This window comes from Sabethes cyaneus, chromosome 2, assembly GCF_943734655.1.
Source record: "Sabethes cyaneus chromosome 2, idSabCyanKW18_F2, whole genome shotgun sequence".
Classification (NCBI taxonomy): Eukaryota; Metazoa; Arthropoda; class Insecta; order Diptera; family Culicidae; genus Sabethes; species Sabethes cyaneus.
The window spans coordinates 129,893,522-129,909,909 of NC_071354.1; the positions used below are offsets into that span (position 1 = coordinate 129,893,522).

The 16,388-nt window shown below is 36.9% G+C and overlaps 1 protein-coding gene across 1 annotated transcript in view; it reads left to right on the forward strand.

The window, feature by feature from the left end:
* Positions 1-1,370: 1,370 nt before the first annotated feature.
* LOC128735014 (uncharacterized) overlaps positions 1,371-16,388 on the forward strand; it is a 37,528-nt gene continuing 22,510 nt past the window's right edge. Inside the window, exon 1 of the mRNA XM_053829465.1 lies at positions 1,371-2,868. Within this exon, the coding sequence (XP_053685440.1) occupies positions 1,741-2,868 (1,128 nt within the window). The 5' untranslated portion in view covers positions 1,371-1,740. The remainder of the gene's footprint in view (positions 2,869-16,388) is intronic.

Below are 16,388 nucleotides of genomic sequence, written 5' to 3' on the forward strand. Positions count from 1 at the left end.
ATACTTCCTTCTCTTTTTTTCTTACAAAAACCAAACAAATATCAGCAACTTCGTAGTCTCGAATATGTATACAAGAGATCGTGTAGGGTGTAGCATCGTAGTCGCGAATGTGTACCTTATGGGGTTTCCTGTATGAGCGAGCGGGTGTCGATTTCTTTTAATATACACTAGGGCCCCCAGCTATATAAGATTTTGTGTTAGTGTGAGCAGGCTTCAAATTGCTTTTGCGCTCATGTCTTCGAATGAACATTTTAGGTGATCGCAGTGCCACCATACTGCTTATTGCCACTTGCGAAAAACCGTTGCAAGTTTTTACACACGGTCCAAGCCTAGCTTGGATGTCTGTTATCTGTGAGTAAAGTAATCAAAAGTAACTTTTTTCGAAGGTGCGTAGTAATCATTGCTGTTGGAAACCCCTTGCTCTAAAAGACCCCTCTTTTTTCTCACACAAAACCCTGAAAAACATCAGCAACAGCAACAGCGTCATCGCGGATCGCGAATTGGCCTTGCCAGGCTTGCCAGCGTTGAAAGAGATTTCTCGCGTCACTTTTGATTTCGTCCAATGTAACAATTCCACCATATTGAGAAAAACGAGATCGAAGTTCTTCGAATTGAACTTTAAATTGTTTCAAAATGAAATAATTTTTAGTCATTCACTCAACGTGGTTGATGAATAATAACATTCAGTATTTAACGGAGATTTTAAAAATCTAATTAAAACTAAGCAGTTTTGGTTTATTATGGAAAAAGTTACATAGGACTGTTTACCATCTCATGCTGTACTTTGGACGGTTTTATTTTTCCAGGCTCTTGCACATAAATTAAGCGAGATCACCGTAAAATACGTGCGTTGCCGTGCTACGCTATTTTCGAGGTTATTTTTCAATATTAGACCGCTTGTTTCACTTAAAATGCATAAATAATGCGAAAAAAAACTTTCACTTGCTAAACGTCCAATGTACAGATTGGGTTTGTTTTGATTTTTTTTGCACTTTGGACATCAGATGAGAACGACCGAAGTAACAGTCAGTCATTCGTAATTCGAATGTGCACATTGGACATTTTGATAATGCTAATTTTTTCACCTCAAAATAATTCTATTTGGGCAGGTGTTTTTGTATAACATAGAGTTTAAAAAGAGCAATAATTTGTTGTGATAAACCGGATTTGTTTACAATTGTTACATTGGACGAAATGAAAAGTGACGCGAGATTTCGTAGGCTGCTTGCACTTACAGGAAATCCCGTGTCGAACTGTCAACGCGTGAGTGTTGACAAAAGCAAAAATACTTCTCTTTCTTTTTTTCTCACGCAAAACTCTGAACAATATCAGCAACCAATTGCATCAGAATTTTCACGATTGATTTTTACTTAGCTTTTGTGTAAAGTATCTACATATCGCTATGATTTTAACAAAATGGTCAAGTAAAATGATTTGAAAATCCGGTTTCTTTCGAAATAAATTTTGCGATTGTTACCTCCAAAATGGCAAAATGGCGTTGTATAAAAAAGATTCTGTTGAAGTTTGGAATTGTAGTGTAAAACAAAGTGATATATATTCATTGAGAAAATAAAACAGTCGTAAAATATTGGGAGAATGAAAGTGAAACCATCGTTGTTCCCGTCTTTATGGATTACTTATATAGCAATAGCTTATCCTCGGAAAGCAGTTTTTGTGGACAACAAAAGAAATCCGCTTTAAGTGTGGTGTATACATATGTGAGAGTAATAAAACCTTACGATGACGTCTAGCTGCACTAACAAACCTGAGATATCAATTTTTCCTGGCTCTGATCTACCGTACGCTATGTTATCGAATAAGCAGTCAAAGTCGCAGGATAGCGACATTAGGATTAATGAACCGCAATCAAACAAAGGCTCTGTTATAAAAGGTTTTAGTATCATGGGAAATGTACTGCAAAAAATGACTAAAATGGCTAAAATCCTTATTCCAGCTGAGTTACAACTAGATTCTCTTGAAAAGAACAAGCGCTTGTTGTTTGTTCCAGATATTGCTGTAGACTCTAATATAAGTACTCCCGTCTTTGATACTACACCAGGAAAAGCTAAGCTGTCAATTCCAGAACAGCATGATCGCAGTGCATTTCTTGAGAATACTCTTGGAAGCGAGCATATAATAAATGCTTCAAGGAACGTGAATGAATCAAATATATTAAAAAGGATGGATCAACACACGCATGGAAAGGGGTTTTCAGCCACAAATCAAAAAACGCGCAAAAGGCAGATGCGATACAAAATGGGTATCAAAAACCATCATGAAAAAAATCGTCACAATCTCCAAGTGGACATGTTGGAAGATTATCGTCACGATGCAAATTACAGTGATCAAGATTCAGATACAGAATTTAATGACGCTATACAGCATGTTAATTTCGAAGTACAGCATACTATAGGTTCTATTATTACTAATGAAAGTGCTTCGGCGTGTTCTTTGTTCAACGCAACTATTCCTGCATTTGAATATTCTGTTTACAACGTTGTATGCAATTTACCCCGAACGCAGTCAAACGACCAAATATCGGAGTGTGGAAGTGACGACAGTTTTGTGATATTCTCAGACGATGTACAACATACAACACCTTCGGCGAGTTCAACAAGGCAGAAGCCTATTTGTGCAACAATCAACAATATCTTTTCTGCAGCGTCTTTTAGGCGACAGCGACAAATATCTGAATGTAGCGATGATAGTATAGTTTTCTGTTACGACAGTGATTACGAAGATATCAACTGTAAAGTCACTAAGGATACAGCCAGTAAGGATGACCAAGATACAGAAAATGAGAGTTGTTGCAGAACGAGTAACAGTGATCTTTCTCAGCAGCTAGATTCGGGATTCGAAGAAAAAAAGGTATAAAATTTATTAATAAATAGATTTAGAACTTAGTAACTGTAAAATCGTTATGTATGTGCACATACTAACAACGAACTGTTCGTTTCTAAATTTGAGGGAATGGCAAAATCTATGAGCTGTTTTTAGTTTGACAGTTCAGGTAATAAATTGTATTACGGCTTAACTTATAACCACTTATAACTATCAGCCCTTTATTATTTTTATTTGTGCCGTCTCAGCCAAACAGAATTTAATAATACATATTATGGATTTGGAAGCTTGTTCGAATATCAGGTATGGTAGGGGGAAGAGGTTGTTAGAGTCAATAGGATCGTAGCACTCCCCGTGCAAGTTCTGTACCCTAACAGCTGGTGCAAAATCTGTCGGATAAGAACAGAAGGTTAAGTTTAGGGGGTTTTCTCGGGTTTTTTAAGTAATGAACATTAGTCTAGTAGGTAAATGACCAACCTTTTTGAACCTTTCTGATTTAGATGAAACTTAACAAACGTGTTACAAACTTTACAAACGTGATAGGAGGAAATATGCACCTTCCACAGGTTTTGGCGCCATTTTGATTCAAGACTCATTTTTAAAAAGGGTGTATATATTTTCATGTGTTGTGTATTACGTTTGAAAGATTGTATCTCGAAAACTATCGATTGTTCAAAAATAATGTCTAAGCAAAAGTTGTAGAAAATTCTCGCGTCACTTTTGATTTCGTCCAATGTAACAATTCCACCATATTGAGAGAAACGAGATCGAAGTTCTTCGAATTGAATTTTAAATTGTTTCAAAATGAAATAATTTTCAGTCATTCACTCAACGTGGTTGATGAATAATAACATTCAATATTTAACGGAGATTTTAAAAATCTAATTAAAACTAAGCAGTTTTGGTTTATTATGGAAAAAGTTACATTGGACTGTTTACCATCTCATGCTGTACTTTGGACGGTTTGATTTTTCCAGGCTATTGCACATAAATTAAGCGAAATCACCGTAAAATACGTGCGTTGCCGTGCTACCCTATTTTCGAGGTTATTTTTCAATATTAGACCGCTTGTTTCACTTAAAATGCATAAATAATGCGAAAAAAAACTTTCACTTGCTAAACGTCCAATGTACAGATTGGGTTTGTTTTGATTTTTTTTGCACTTTGGACATCAGATGAGAACGACCGAAGTAACAGTCAGTCATTCGTAATTCGAATGTGCACATTGGACATTTTGATAATGCTAATTTTTTCACCTCAAAATAATTCTATTTGGGCAGGTGTTTTTGTATAACATAGAGTTTAAAAAGAGCAATAATTTGTTGTGATAAACCGGATTTGTTTACATTTGTTACATTGGACGAAATGAAAAGTGACGCGAGATTTGGTTTCCCGCATGCAGGCCGTTGCGCTTTACACTCTCGCTTAATTCGGAGAGAAAGGGGGATTTGAAGGCGGTATGAAGAGACACATAAGGGGAAGCTTGTCGTACCGCTAGACAAATGGAGAGTCCGCGGTTGACAAATGTCGATAGGTTGAATGCCGCAACCGGAAGGATTGCTGCATTTTATGTAGAGTGATACGAAGCTGGAGGAATCAGGCACAGATCGGGTTGTTAGTGATATAGGACAGCTGAGGTGGGCAATGTGTAGTGTGTCGTTTGACATTTCTTTTACACATTGGAAGTTGTATTGTTTCTTAAATGGAGGGTAATGTACTTCTTGCCTAGTTTAAGGATGAATGGGGCCACCTTATTAGAGTTCAGTGACTCGTAATTGTTTGGAGTATTTGTGATGATACTCCGGTTTGTGTGCTAATACTAGTTCCCCTAAGCATTGCGCAGAGGGATGCAAAAAAAAGTGATGTCAAAGATATTCTACTACTGAGTCAGCAAAAGAAATGCAAAACTGACCCGATATTTTCTCAGGAACATTACACTGTAGTTACGAAACAAGGTGCTAGAATAAAGCTATGACCGGTAATTGTTGAGAAGTTTTCATAATTTATTAACAATGTTTGGGAACATAGGTGTTTAGCTATCGGTATTAGAGTAAGTTAAATTTATTGCAAGAGTAGAGAAGAGGAACATTGTAGTAGATTCAGGTTATCGCCCATAAAGATAAATTTGAAATTAACGAAATGATATTCTTCAGTGTAAATTATTGATAAAACGCTATGTAACGAACGCATCAGAAAAGGCCTTTTGTTGTCACTCTATTTATATGCACTCTAGGGCTATGTATAAGAGAAAGAGAGAGAACTGTCGAAAGGTTCTCTGTCATAGTACCGATGGTCTCCGAGTTGCCGGTGTACGAAACGAACTAGGATCATTCTGTTGGCTATAGTTAACACGGTTGGAAGCCGTTTTGTTACCGCTTCAATTGCCATCAAAATGGCTGGATACGACAATGACGAGTACGCTTAGCAAAACAAAAAAACGAAAAATTAAACACAAAATACGAAATAACCAAACGACGAAAAATGAAAGAATTCGGAAAAATAAAGGCGAATGACGAAAGTCAAGATTATGCGATCTTGAATAATATATAGGAAATTTGAAATGTATCATAAACATATTCGATTCAAAAAAGTATTAATTTGTTTCAAATGCAATCAAGAATACCTATATGCGATAAAAAAAATGTCACTTTTTAGCAAAACTGAGAAACACTTTATATGAAGAACAAATGTCGGTCAAACTTCCATTTAAATCAAAAGTTTTATTTAAAATTTGATTTAGTTTTATAATTTATAACCATTTCTTCTGTGATTAAAACACAGATGGTAAAACTACGGATTTTTCTTCAACAAAACCTGGCCTCACTGATGCGGGGGCGGCAGCCTCCCGCAGAGATCACCTCTGTCTAGGTTTATTTGTTTTCCCAGATCTACCGACCTGTATTACTTTCCTTCAGTTGGGTCACCCCTGCGAAATGGTACTTTCTACGAAGATTTTCCGTGAAATTGTACATCCCGCGAAAGGTTTTTCGCGACACTCTATATTCCGCGTTATGGTCAACCGAGAATTGGTGTTCCGCGAAATGCTATTCGGTGAAATGGTTTGTAATGATGGCGAATGTTTAAATGCTATCCGCTTTATTTTATCAGGCTACGCAATGGGGAGTTTTCTATTTTACTGTGAAGAAAATTTTTATTTTAAAAGTTGTTCAATGCTAAAGATGAACGAGTTAATGAGAAAATTTGGCGAATAATGCATGCCATCTCGCGATTTCTCGCGTCACTTTTCATTTCGTCCAATGTAACAATTGTAAACAAATCCGATTTATCACAACAAATTATTGCTCTTTTTAAACTCTATGTTATACAAAAACACCTGCCCAAATAGAATTATTTTGAGGTGAAAAAATTAGCATTATCAAAATGTCCAATGTGCACATTCGAATTACGAATGACTGACTGTTACTTCGGTCGTTCTCATCTGATGTCCAAAGTGCAAAAAAAATCAAAACAAACCCAATCTGTACATTGGACGTTTAGCAAGTGAAAGTTTTTTTTCGCATTATTTATGCATTTTAAGTTTTAAGTGAAACAAGCGGTCTAATATTGAAAAATTAACCTCGAAAATAGCGTAGCACGGCAACGCACGTATTTTACGGTGATCTCGCTTAATTTATGTGCAAGAGCCTGGAAAAATAAAACCGTCCAAAGTACAGCATGAGATAGTAAACAGTCCAATGTAACTTTTTCCATAATAAACCAAAACTGCTTAGTTTAAATTAGATTTTTAAAATCTCCGTTAAATATTGAATGTTATTATTCATCAACCACGTTGAGTGAATGACTGAAAATTATTTCATTTTGAAACAATTTAAAGTTCAATTCGAAGAACTTCGATCTCGTTTTTCTCAATATGGTGGAATTGTTACATTGGACGAAATCAAAAGTGACGCGAGAAATCATCCTCAAGGCATCGAATCACGGAAGGATCCCCCGCGTGAAGGACCAGCGACGGTATTCGGCACCAACAGCCGCTACTGTTACTTGACCAGGCATGCCATGTTTCAAATAATAGAAATCCCCATTCATATTCACGGCCTCGATATCACGGACCCTATCAACTAGGTCCTCCAATGACCCTGGCGATTAAGCAACTTCAGTGCGACCCCACGTAAATCTTTGTTCGCTTGCACGTTCGGCGACCACATTTGTAATCTGCTCGAATTCTTTCTCCTCAGTGTATTCGCACAAGCGAGCGATTGCGCTAACTCTCATGACGAATAAGGATTGCTTATGTGCGACTGTATCAGTGGTTTTTGTGAATCGTGAAAAATTTTTCGCAGCGAAAAAAAATTTGGAAATGCAAACAAACCGCGTATACGTATACACGGCTAAGTGTGTGCGTGCAGTAAATGTCAGCAATCTCTATGATAAATCAAAATCCGTCGGTTGTTGGATCACCACTGTCAGCTTCCGACGTTGAAGCATAATGTCCAATACTGAACCGAAATATGATTTCAACCGAAACAGTCTTCGAACTTGTGCTTTCCTATCGATCTTCCTATAAACGATAAACATAAGCAAATCAGGATGCACTATCACAAATTTCATCGAGAAATAACTATATTTTGTTTTTTTTGAGTCCTCAACCGCTCAAATTTTTTTTTGTCAACTTGGGTCCTCTCGCCCTTTTTTCATTGCTGAGTCCTCAACCGCTCAACTTCATTTGAAAAATGGGTCCTCTCGCCCTTTTCTTTTTTTTTTTTTTTTTCAAATGGGTCCTCTCGCCTTTTTATTCTGTTGAGTCCTCAACCGCTCAACTTTATCACAGAAAGGGTCCTCACGCCCCTTTTTCTCAGTAAATTCTTTTGGGAACAATAAACTTAATATGTCACCAATTTTTCTATTATTCCCACTAGAATCCAACAAGTACAATGTATATCGGATATACTCACCTTTCGGAACCGACTGCGCCATGTCGTATCCAGCCATTTTGATGGCAATTGAAGCGGTAACAAAACGGCTTCCAACCGTGTTAACTATAGCCAACAGAATGATCCTAGTTCGTTTCGTACACCGCCAACTCGGAGACCATCGGTACTATGACAGAGAACCTTTCGACAGTTCTCTCTCTTTCTCTTATACATAGCCCTAGAGTGCATATAAATAGAGTGACAACAAAAGGCCTTTTCTGATGCGTTCGTTACATAGCGTTTTATCAATAATTTACACTGAAGAATATCATTTCGTTAATTTCAAATTTATCTTTATGGGCGATAACCTGAATCTACTACAGTCATCTTTTCCGCCGTTATTGTCATCTTCTTGTCGTTTTTTGTTTGTTTTAATGTAATTATAGTCACTTTAACAGCTTGGGTCATCCGTGGTTTCTGTGGGCCTGGAATTTGAACCCGAGTCCTCGACGTGAGAGATGTGAATGATAACCACTACACCGTATTGACCTGTCGTTTTTGGTGTTGTCTTTTAACGATTCTTGGCCGTTTTTCGTTATTTTTAACGTCTGGTATTCTATTATCGCCTTTTTGTCTCTTTTCAGTGATTTGTTTGTCATTTTATATTGCTTTTTGTGGCGTTTTTGGTTTGATGGCATCGTCATTAGTGACTTTTTTGGCATAGCCTGTCACTGTTTTGCTGACTTTTAATTGTTTCTCTAATACCTTTAGCCAAAGGCTACGTCTGTTTACCGTCTTTTCGTCTTTTTGTATGGCTTTTTTGGCAATTTTATCGCTATTTGTAACGTTTTTGGCGTATGAACCGTATTTTTGTCGTCTTTCATATCTTTTCGCTTTCGTTTTTTTTCTTCGTCATATATTTTCGCAGCCATTTCACTGCCTGTTGGTCGATTATTTGCTGTCCTTTCATCGTTCTTTCATCGTCTCTTTGCTACCTTGCATTGTTTGTTCGTCCAATTATCGTTGCTCTTTCGGAATCATTTATCCGTCTTTTTGTAATCTCCTTAATGCCTTTTCTTCGTATTCGGCATCTCATTGTCATTTTTCTGTTATATTTTTATCGTCTTTTCATGTTTTTTTCCATCGTTTCATCGTCCTTTCGTTTTATGACGTTTTGCCGCCTTTTCTCCGTTTTATCATTTTGACAATTTTTAAATGTCTCCCATTTTGATCGTGTTTTTTGTTGCAGTTTTTTTGTCGCCTTTCTATCGTATTTTTGCCATCTTTTCATCACAGTTCCATTGACTTCTATTCACATTTTCGTCAACATTCCGCTGTGTTTTGTCGGCTCTTCGTTGTCTTTTCTATTTATTTTAGTCATCTTTTCATCGCTTTCCAAGAGTTTTTATATGTCGCGTAAAAAGAGCATATTGAACAAGGATTCCATCTACTTGATTAAAAAGAACAACCTTATTCGCTTGATTTTAAAGTTCTATCGCACTACAGAAATCAAATTACGGAGCTGCCAAAATGTGGGAAAAAATAAAATGAAAATATTTAGCCATTTTGCCGAACTTCATCCAGGAAAATATCAGTATTACTATAAATATCTGCTGTCAAAGCGAAAAATGCTAGTTTTTATTAACAGCAATAAAGCAAATCTTCCATTTTTGATACACTTCTCATTAAAGAAAAGTATTCTATGTATTTGCTTCTTTCTCTCAGAAAGAATAAAGTTATGCTTTTTGGGATATTATTCATTGCATGTAGCGTACACATACTTTTTGTCACTAAATGAAACTTTCAACCTTTTCAGCAAAGTTTATGAAAATCCGTAGATTTGAGCACTTGATCCGTAGGTCCGTAGAAAATTTCTAAATCCGTAGAACTACGGATAAATCCGGAGATCTGGCATCACTGCCCCGCAGTGGCCGGCGCTTCCGACGGCGGGTCGCCGGCAACACTCCCGGCCTGTGTTCGTCTCGCCCTGAATCATCTAATGTTGCTTTGTTACTAACTTGTTATTGACTAATGTTTTATGAAAGAGTCTAAAATTTCTCGAGTTCGATTAGTTTTTGCGTTTCGCAAAAATTCTGTTTTATTTGTATGAGAGCCCTTATCCCTCTAGGGGTCTCAAACCATCAAAAAAAAATTCCTACCTCCAAAATCCCCCCCCCCCCATGCCAAATTTGGTTCCAGTTGCTTAATTAGTTCTCGACTTATGAGGAAATTTGTACTTCATTTGTATGGGAGCCCCCTCCCCTAAAAAGATAAGGGGTCCTAATTCATCATAGATAAAATTCTTGCCTAAAAAAACACCCCACATATGGTTCCATTTGATTGATTAGTTCTCGAGTTATGAGGAAATTTGTATTTCATTTTTATAGGAGCCCCCTCCTAAAGTGGGGAGGGGTCCTAATTCACCGTAGAAAAAATTCTTGCCTTCAAAAACCTTCACATGCCAAATTTGGTTCCATTTGCTTGATTAGTTCTCGAGTTATGAGGAAATTTGTATTTCATTTATATGGAAGCCCCCCCTCTTAAATGGGAGAGGGGTCATAATTCCCCCCGCAAAGAGGGGAGGGGTCTCAATTCACCATAGAAAAAATTTGCCTACAAAAACACCCACATGATAAATATGGTTCCATTTGATTGATTAGTTCTCGAGTTATGAGGAAATTTGTATTTCATTTGTATAGGAGGCCCCCTCCTAAAGTGGGAAAAGGTCCTAATTCACCGTAGAGAAAATTCTTGCCTCCAAAAACCTTCGCATGCCAAATTTGGTTCCATTTGCTTGATTAGTTCTCGAGTTATGACGAAATTTGTATTTTATTTGCGTGGAAGCCCTCCCTCTTAAAGGGGAGAGGAGTCATATTTTCCCTTGTAAAGAAGGGAGAGGTCTCAATTTACCATAGAAAAAACTCTTGTCTTCAAAAACACCCATATGCCAAATTTTGTTTCATTTTCTTGAGTAGTTCTCGAGTTATGCAGAAATTTGTGTTTCATTTGTATGGGTTTCAGGCCGATTGGTTCAGTAGTTTTCGATTCTATAAGAAACATCCCGGCAGACAGACAGACCAATTTACTCTATAAAATACTTTTAAATTCCTGTTTAGCTTAGAAATAAGCGCAAAAACGTGTATCTTTTGAGACGAGTGATGAGAAATGGAGCTGCTGGCAAAATTGCACTTAGTGATAAGGAGCACCATTTACCCTTTCCATTTAGTTGGAATGAGTAATATCTTGACCTAAATAAAGACCCCCATTGAAGGCAGTGTTCGGTTGAATGAAGCTAAGTAGTTTTTTAATTCGAAAGTTTCCGGATTAGCAAGATCCGGACTATCGAGTCGTCGGATTATTGGGTGTCGGATTAGCGGGAGGGTACTGTAGAGTAATACGGGTTACTGGATTTAACTGTTACAGTTCGGCCTACTCAATTATATGCTATCCTTATTCGCTACCGCTCGTTTAAACGCTTCCGACGGCGAGTCGCCGGCGAACACTCGCGGCCTACGGCCGTCTCGCCCTGAATCATCTAGGAAGCGTTTGCTATACTAACATGATAAAATAGATGCCTCATAACTCATTTGCGAAAAAATCAGAGGTGTTGTGTACAAGACACGACCGCATGGCTGACGCAGTACTACGTAAATCTCTGTGTAGCGATAGTAGCATGTAATAATACGATTCTAAATGCGTACATGCTATATGCAGCATTTGTTGAGACTAACTGCAGGTTGAGAAAATTCGATTATTTTTAAATGAATGTTAATAGTGCCTCAAATCTTACTACAATATCAAAAAATATTTACATATCTATGTATATGTATTTTGCTTCATTATTTTCAATTTTTCAATAGTTCAACATCAAGATTCCAAACTTTTTACCTTTGTTATACTATAACAAAGGTTTGAAAATTGGTCGAAAAACACGAAATTGATCCGAGGCCCGGAGGGCCAAGTCACATATGCCAATCGATACGGTTCGACGATTTGACGATGTCTGTGTGTGTGTGTGTGTGTGTGTATGTACGTAATGATTTTTTCTATCGCCTGTTTCTCAGAGATGGCTGAACCGAATCGTTCGCTATTACTTTTGTTTGAAAGGTGTTATTGTCTAGTAGATCACTATTGAGTTGTTTTGTGATACGACGTTTCGTTTAAAAGTTATAAGCAAAAATGTGAAAACTACGTGACATGGGTTTCTTCGGAACTACATAACTGATTTCAACGATCTTAGTATCAAATGAAAGCTCTTGTTAAAGCTAAATTGTTCAGAAATTTTTTATTGAAAACAAGCAAGTAGTTTAAAAGTTATGCTTAAAAAACCTGTTTTGATAAGCTAATAATTATCGCCTGTTTCTCAGAGATGGCCAAACAGATTTATGCGCTATTAGTTTCATTTGGCAGGTAATATAGCCGGATAGATCACTATTGAATGGTCTTTTGATTGGACGTTTAATTTGAAAGTTATGAGCAATTGAATACACCACACCAAAATTAACAATAATTTATAATGATTTTAACCAAGATAATTTACCTAATTTCAATTATTTTAATATCAAACGAGAGGTTTTGACACTACGAATATATATGCAAAATTTCATAAGAATTGGTTTTGCCGATCAAAAGATATTAACCCTCGAACACTCGCGCCAACTTTTGTAACACGGTTACTCGCGCGCACAATAGCCCCAAACCAAAGAAAACATGCGCACTAGAGTTTTGATTGAGAAAACTTGGTTTTAGGTTTACTATGCTGTATCAATATCCGGACACTTAAGCAGGTCATATTTTTAATATACTCCGTAAACAATAATTACGCAACATTCTAGTAATTGCTTTGTACTATAATCAAATATAAAGCCTAAATTTGCAATAACACATCAATTTTACAATAAAAACTCAATAAAATATATTAAAATAAGAAAAATAAACAGGCTTGTCGTGTTCATAAATCCGGACACCTCACAGCTCAGTGAATCAATATCCGGACACTTTTGAATCGTTTTCCGGACAGGTAAAACTTTCTCATATTTTGTCTAAGAAATGTATGTCTATAAGTAAACAACTTATCACTTGTAACATGTAGTATTAATTAATCATCTCTCTGCACATTTTTTACTTTTAATTGCACTTTTGTGTTATTAACGGTACGATTCTAGTCAAGTGCGACACTGACTCACTTACCTAACCAGAGAATGAAAGTGATCAAGTAATTCTACATTAAATGCCTTAAAGTATTTTGGATTTCCAAATATTTTGCCGGTTCCATGGATCGAGGCTCCTTCTTGTACCAAACTTCTGCCTAGTTCACGTGTCCTTTCACATTTTCTAAGAAAAACATTAGGCAGCCACCATCCATAGTCAAACAGGTCCGGATTTAAAAACATGGTTTTGGATCCGGACAGCGTAATTATTTACAGAAATACACCTTATTTCAACACATTAATGAATGACATCGTCTCATTTGATTAAAATTTTTCTTCTTTGTCGATGCTAAGTTAAAAAAATTGGTTTCTTTGAATAATAAGTTCCCAAAAGCTTAAATCGCGAAAGCACTACTTTTTAGTAATCTAAAAAAACTCGCAGAAAAAAAACACTGTTTGACACCAACGTTACGTTTGGATTTATTTAGGTTATTTCGCTCAGCCTACTTAACCACCGATTATGTTTAAACGATCTTAGATATATTGGCAAAGTAAACCACATAGCTACACCTCATAAATTGGATATATTATTACTTAATAAGGATAGATTAGTGAAGGTGTCCGGATATTGGTACCGTCCGGATTTTGATGCAGCATGGTATCAAACCTGTGGAAGAGTTTCTTGAAATTGAAAGCTGGTAGAATTTAAATTTTGATTAATCCCCCTAAAAGTGAAATAAAAAAATTATTTTTCTGCAATGTCAATATAACACATTGATGTGTTCTGCAAAGTTATAGAGCATATTATTACAAGAAATTTTGCTAAAGACAATAGCCTTCTATCTCTGCAGCGAAGATAGAAAAATCTTATTTATTGTATACTAGCTGACCCGACAAACTTCGTATTGCCACAAATTAACCTGTGTTGTACATAAATCATGAATCTCGGATGATCTTTGTCACTTCTCGAGTTTTGCAAGCCCCCCAGTGGGCGGCGCTTCCGACGGCGGGTCACCGGCAACACTCGCGACCGGCTCGTCCTGAATGATCTAGTGTTACTATAGATAGTTTTTGTGGTCTTGTTATTGATTAATGTTTTATGGAAGAGTCTCGAATTTCTCGAGTTGGATTAGTTTTTGAGTTTCGCAAAAATTTCTGTTTTATTTGTATGAGAGTCCATATCCCCCTACCACAGGGGTGAGAGGTCTCTAACTATCATAAAATAAATTCAAGACTCAAAAATCTCCTACATGCTAAATTTGGTTCCATTTGCTTGATTAGTACTCAAATTATAAGGAAATTTGTATTTCATTTGTATGGGAGCCCACCCTCTTAAAAGGGAAAGGGGTCGTAATCAGTGCTGTTAATATTCATCAGCATAACGTCCAAACTTCTGGATTATCAGTCTACCTTGCATTGAAAATCTGCTTGCTTTGATCAAACGTACATAATAACTATATACAGCAAGCATGAACTTCATGCACGAGAATATATAATATCAGCGCCCTGTGATATTCTAACAAACTGATATTCACGTTTGAGCAGTGAAAATCAATAAAAAAAATTGATGCTGTTATTTAGCATCTATTGCGTTCAGCTGTTGGACATAAGATTTTTCTTTTCATTTACCGCATTTAAAATTTTTTTTTCCTGAAGTGAATATCACCTTGTGGATTTGAAAATCACTTTCTCCTGTTCTATTTTCACGATATATTGAACTTGTATACTACGATGAAAATCACTGTGGAGTTGTACATACGAAACTCAGAGGCATAAAAAACAATGTATGCTGAGAAAAAAGATTTTCTGTTTTGTTTGAAATTCGGTGATAATTAAAGGCCCTGGTCGTAATACACCACAGAAAAAAAATTCTGCCATCTAAAACTCTCACATGCCAAATTTGGTTCCATTTGCTTTAGTTCTAAAGTTATGAGCAAATTTGTATTTCGTTTGAATGGGAGCCCCCCCCTCCTAAAAAGGTAAGAAGTCCTAATTCATCATGGGAAAAATGGTTGCCTCCAAAAACACCCACATGCCAAATATGGTTCCATTTGCTTGATTAGTTCTCGAATTATAAGGAAATTTGTATTTCATTTGTACAGGAGCCCCTCCTCTTAAAGTGGGGAGGGGTCCTAATTCACCATAGAAAATTTTCTTGCTCTCGAAAACCTTCACATGCCAAATTTGGTTGCATTTGCTTGATTAGTTCTCGAGTTATGAGGAAATTTGTATAGATGTCCCCCCTCTTAAAGGGGAGAGGAGTTATAATTCCTCTTATAAAGAGGGGAGGGGTCTCAATTCACCATAGAATAAATTCTTGTCACCAAAAAAAACACCCACATGCCAAATGTTGTTCTATTTGCTTGATTAGTTCTCGAGTTAGGAGGAAATTTGTATTTCATTTGTACAGGAGCCCCCCCTCTTAGAGTGGGGAGGGGTCCTAATTCACCGTAGAAAATTTTCTTGCCCTCGAAAACCTTCACATGCCAAAGATGGTTCCATTTGCTTGATTAGTTCTCGAGTTATGAGGAAATTTGTATGGAAGCCCCCCCTCTTAAAGGGGAGAGGAGTTACAATTCCCCTTATAAAGAGGGAGGGGTCTCAATTTACCATAGAATAAATTCTTGTCACCGAAAACACCCACATGCCAAATTTGGTTCTATTTGCTTGATTAGTTCTCGAGTTATGAGGAAATTTGTATTTCATTTGTATAGGAGCCCCCCCTCCTAAAGTGGGGAGAGGTTCTTATTCATCATAGAAAACATTCTTGCCTCCAAAAACACCTACATGCCAAATTTGGTTCCATTTGCTGGATTAGCTCTCGAGTTATAAGGAAATTTGTATTTCGTTTGTATAGGAGCCCCCCCCCTCTTAAAGTGGGGAGAGGTCCCAATTCATCATAGAAAAAAATTTTGTCTTCAAAAACACACACATGCCAAATTTGGTTCCATTTGCTGGATTAGCTCTCGAGTTATAAGGAAATTTGTATTTCGTTTGTATAGGAGCCCCCCCCCCCCCTCTTAAAGTGGGGAGGGGTCCCAATTCATCATAGAAAAAAATTTTGTCTTCAAAAACACACACATGCCAAATTTGGTTCCATTTGCTTGATTAGTTCTCGAGTTATGAGGAAATTGGTATTTCATTTGTACAGGAGCCCCCCCTCTTAAAGTGAGGAGGGGTCCTAATTCAACATAGAAAATTTTCTTGCCCTCGAAAACCTTCACATGCCAAATTTGGTTCCATTTGCTTGATTAGTTCTCGAGTTATGAGGAAATTTGTATTTCATTTGTACAGGAGCCCCCCCTCTTAAAGTGAGGAGGGGTCCTAATTCAACATAGAAAATTTTCTTGCCCTCGAAAACCTTCACATGCCAAATTTGGTTCCATTTGCTTGATTAGTTCTCGAGTTATGAGGAAATTTGTATGGAAACCCCCCTCTTAAAGGGGAGAGGAGTTATAATTCCCCTTATAAAGAGGGGAGAGGTCTCAAATTACCCTAGAATAAATTCTTGTCACCGAAAACACCC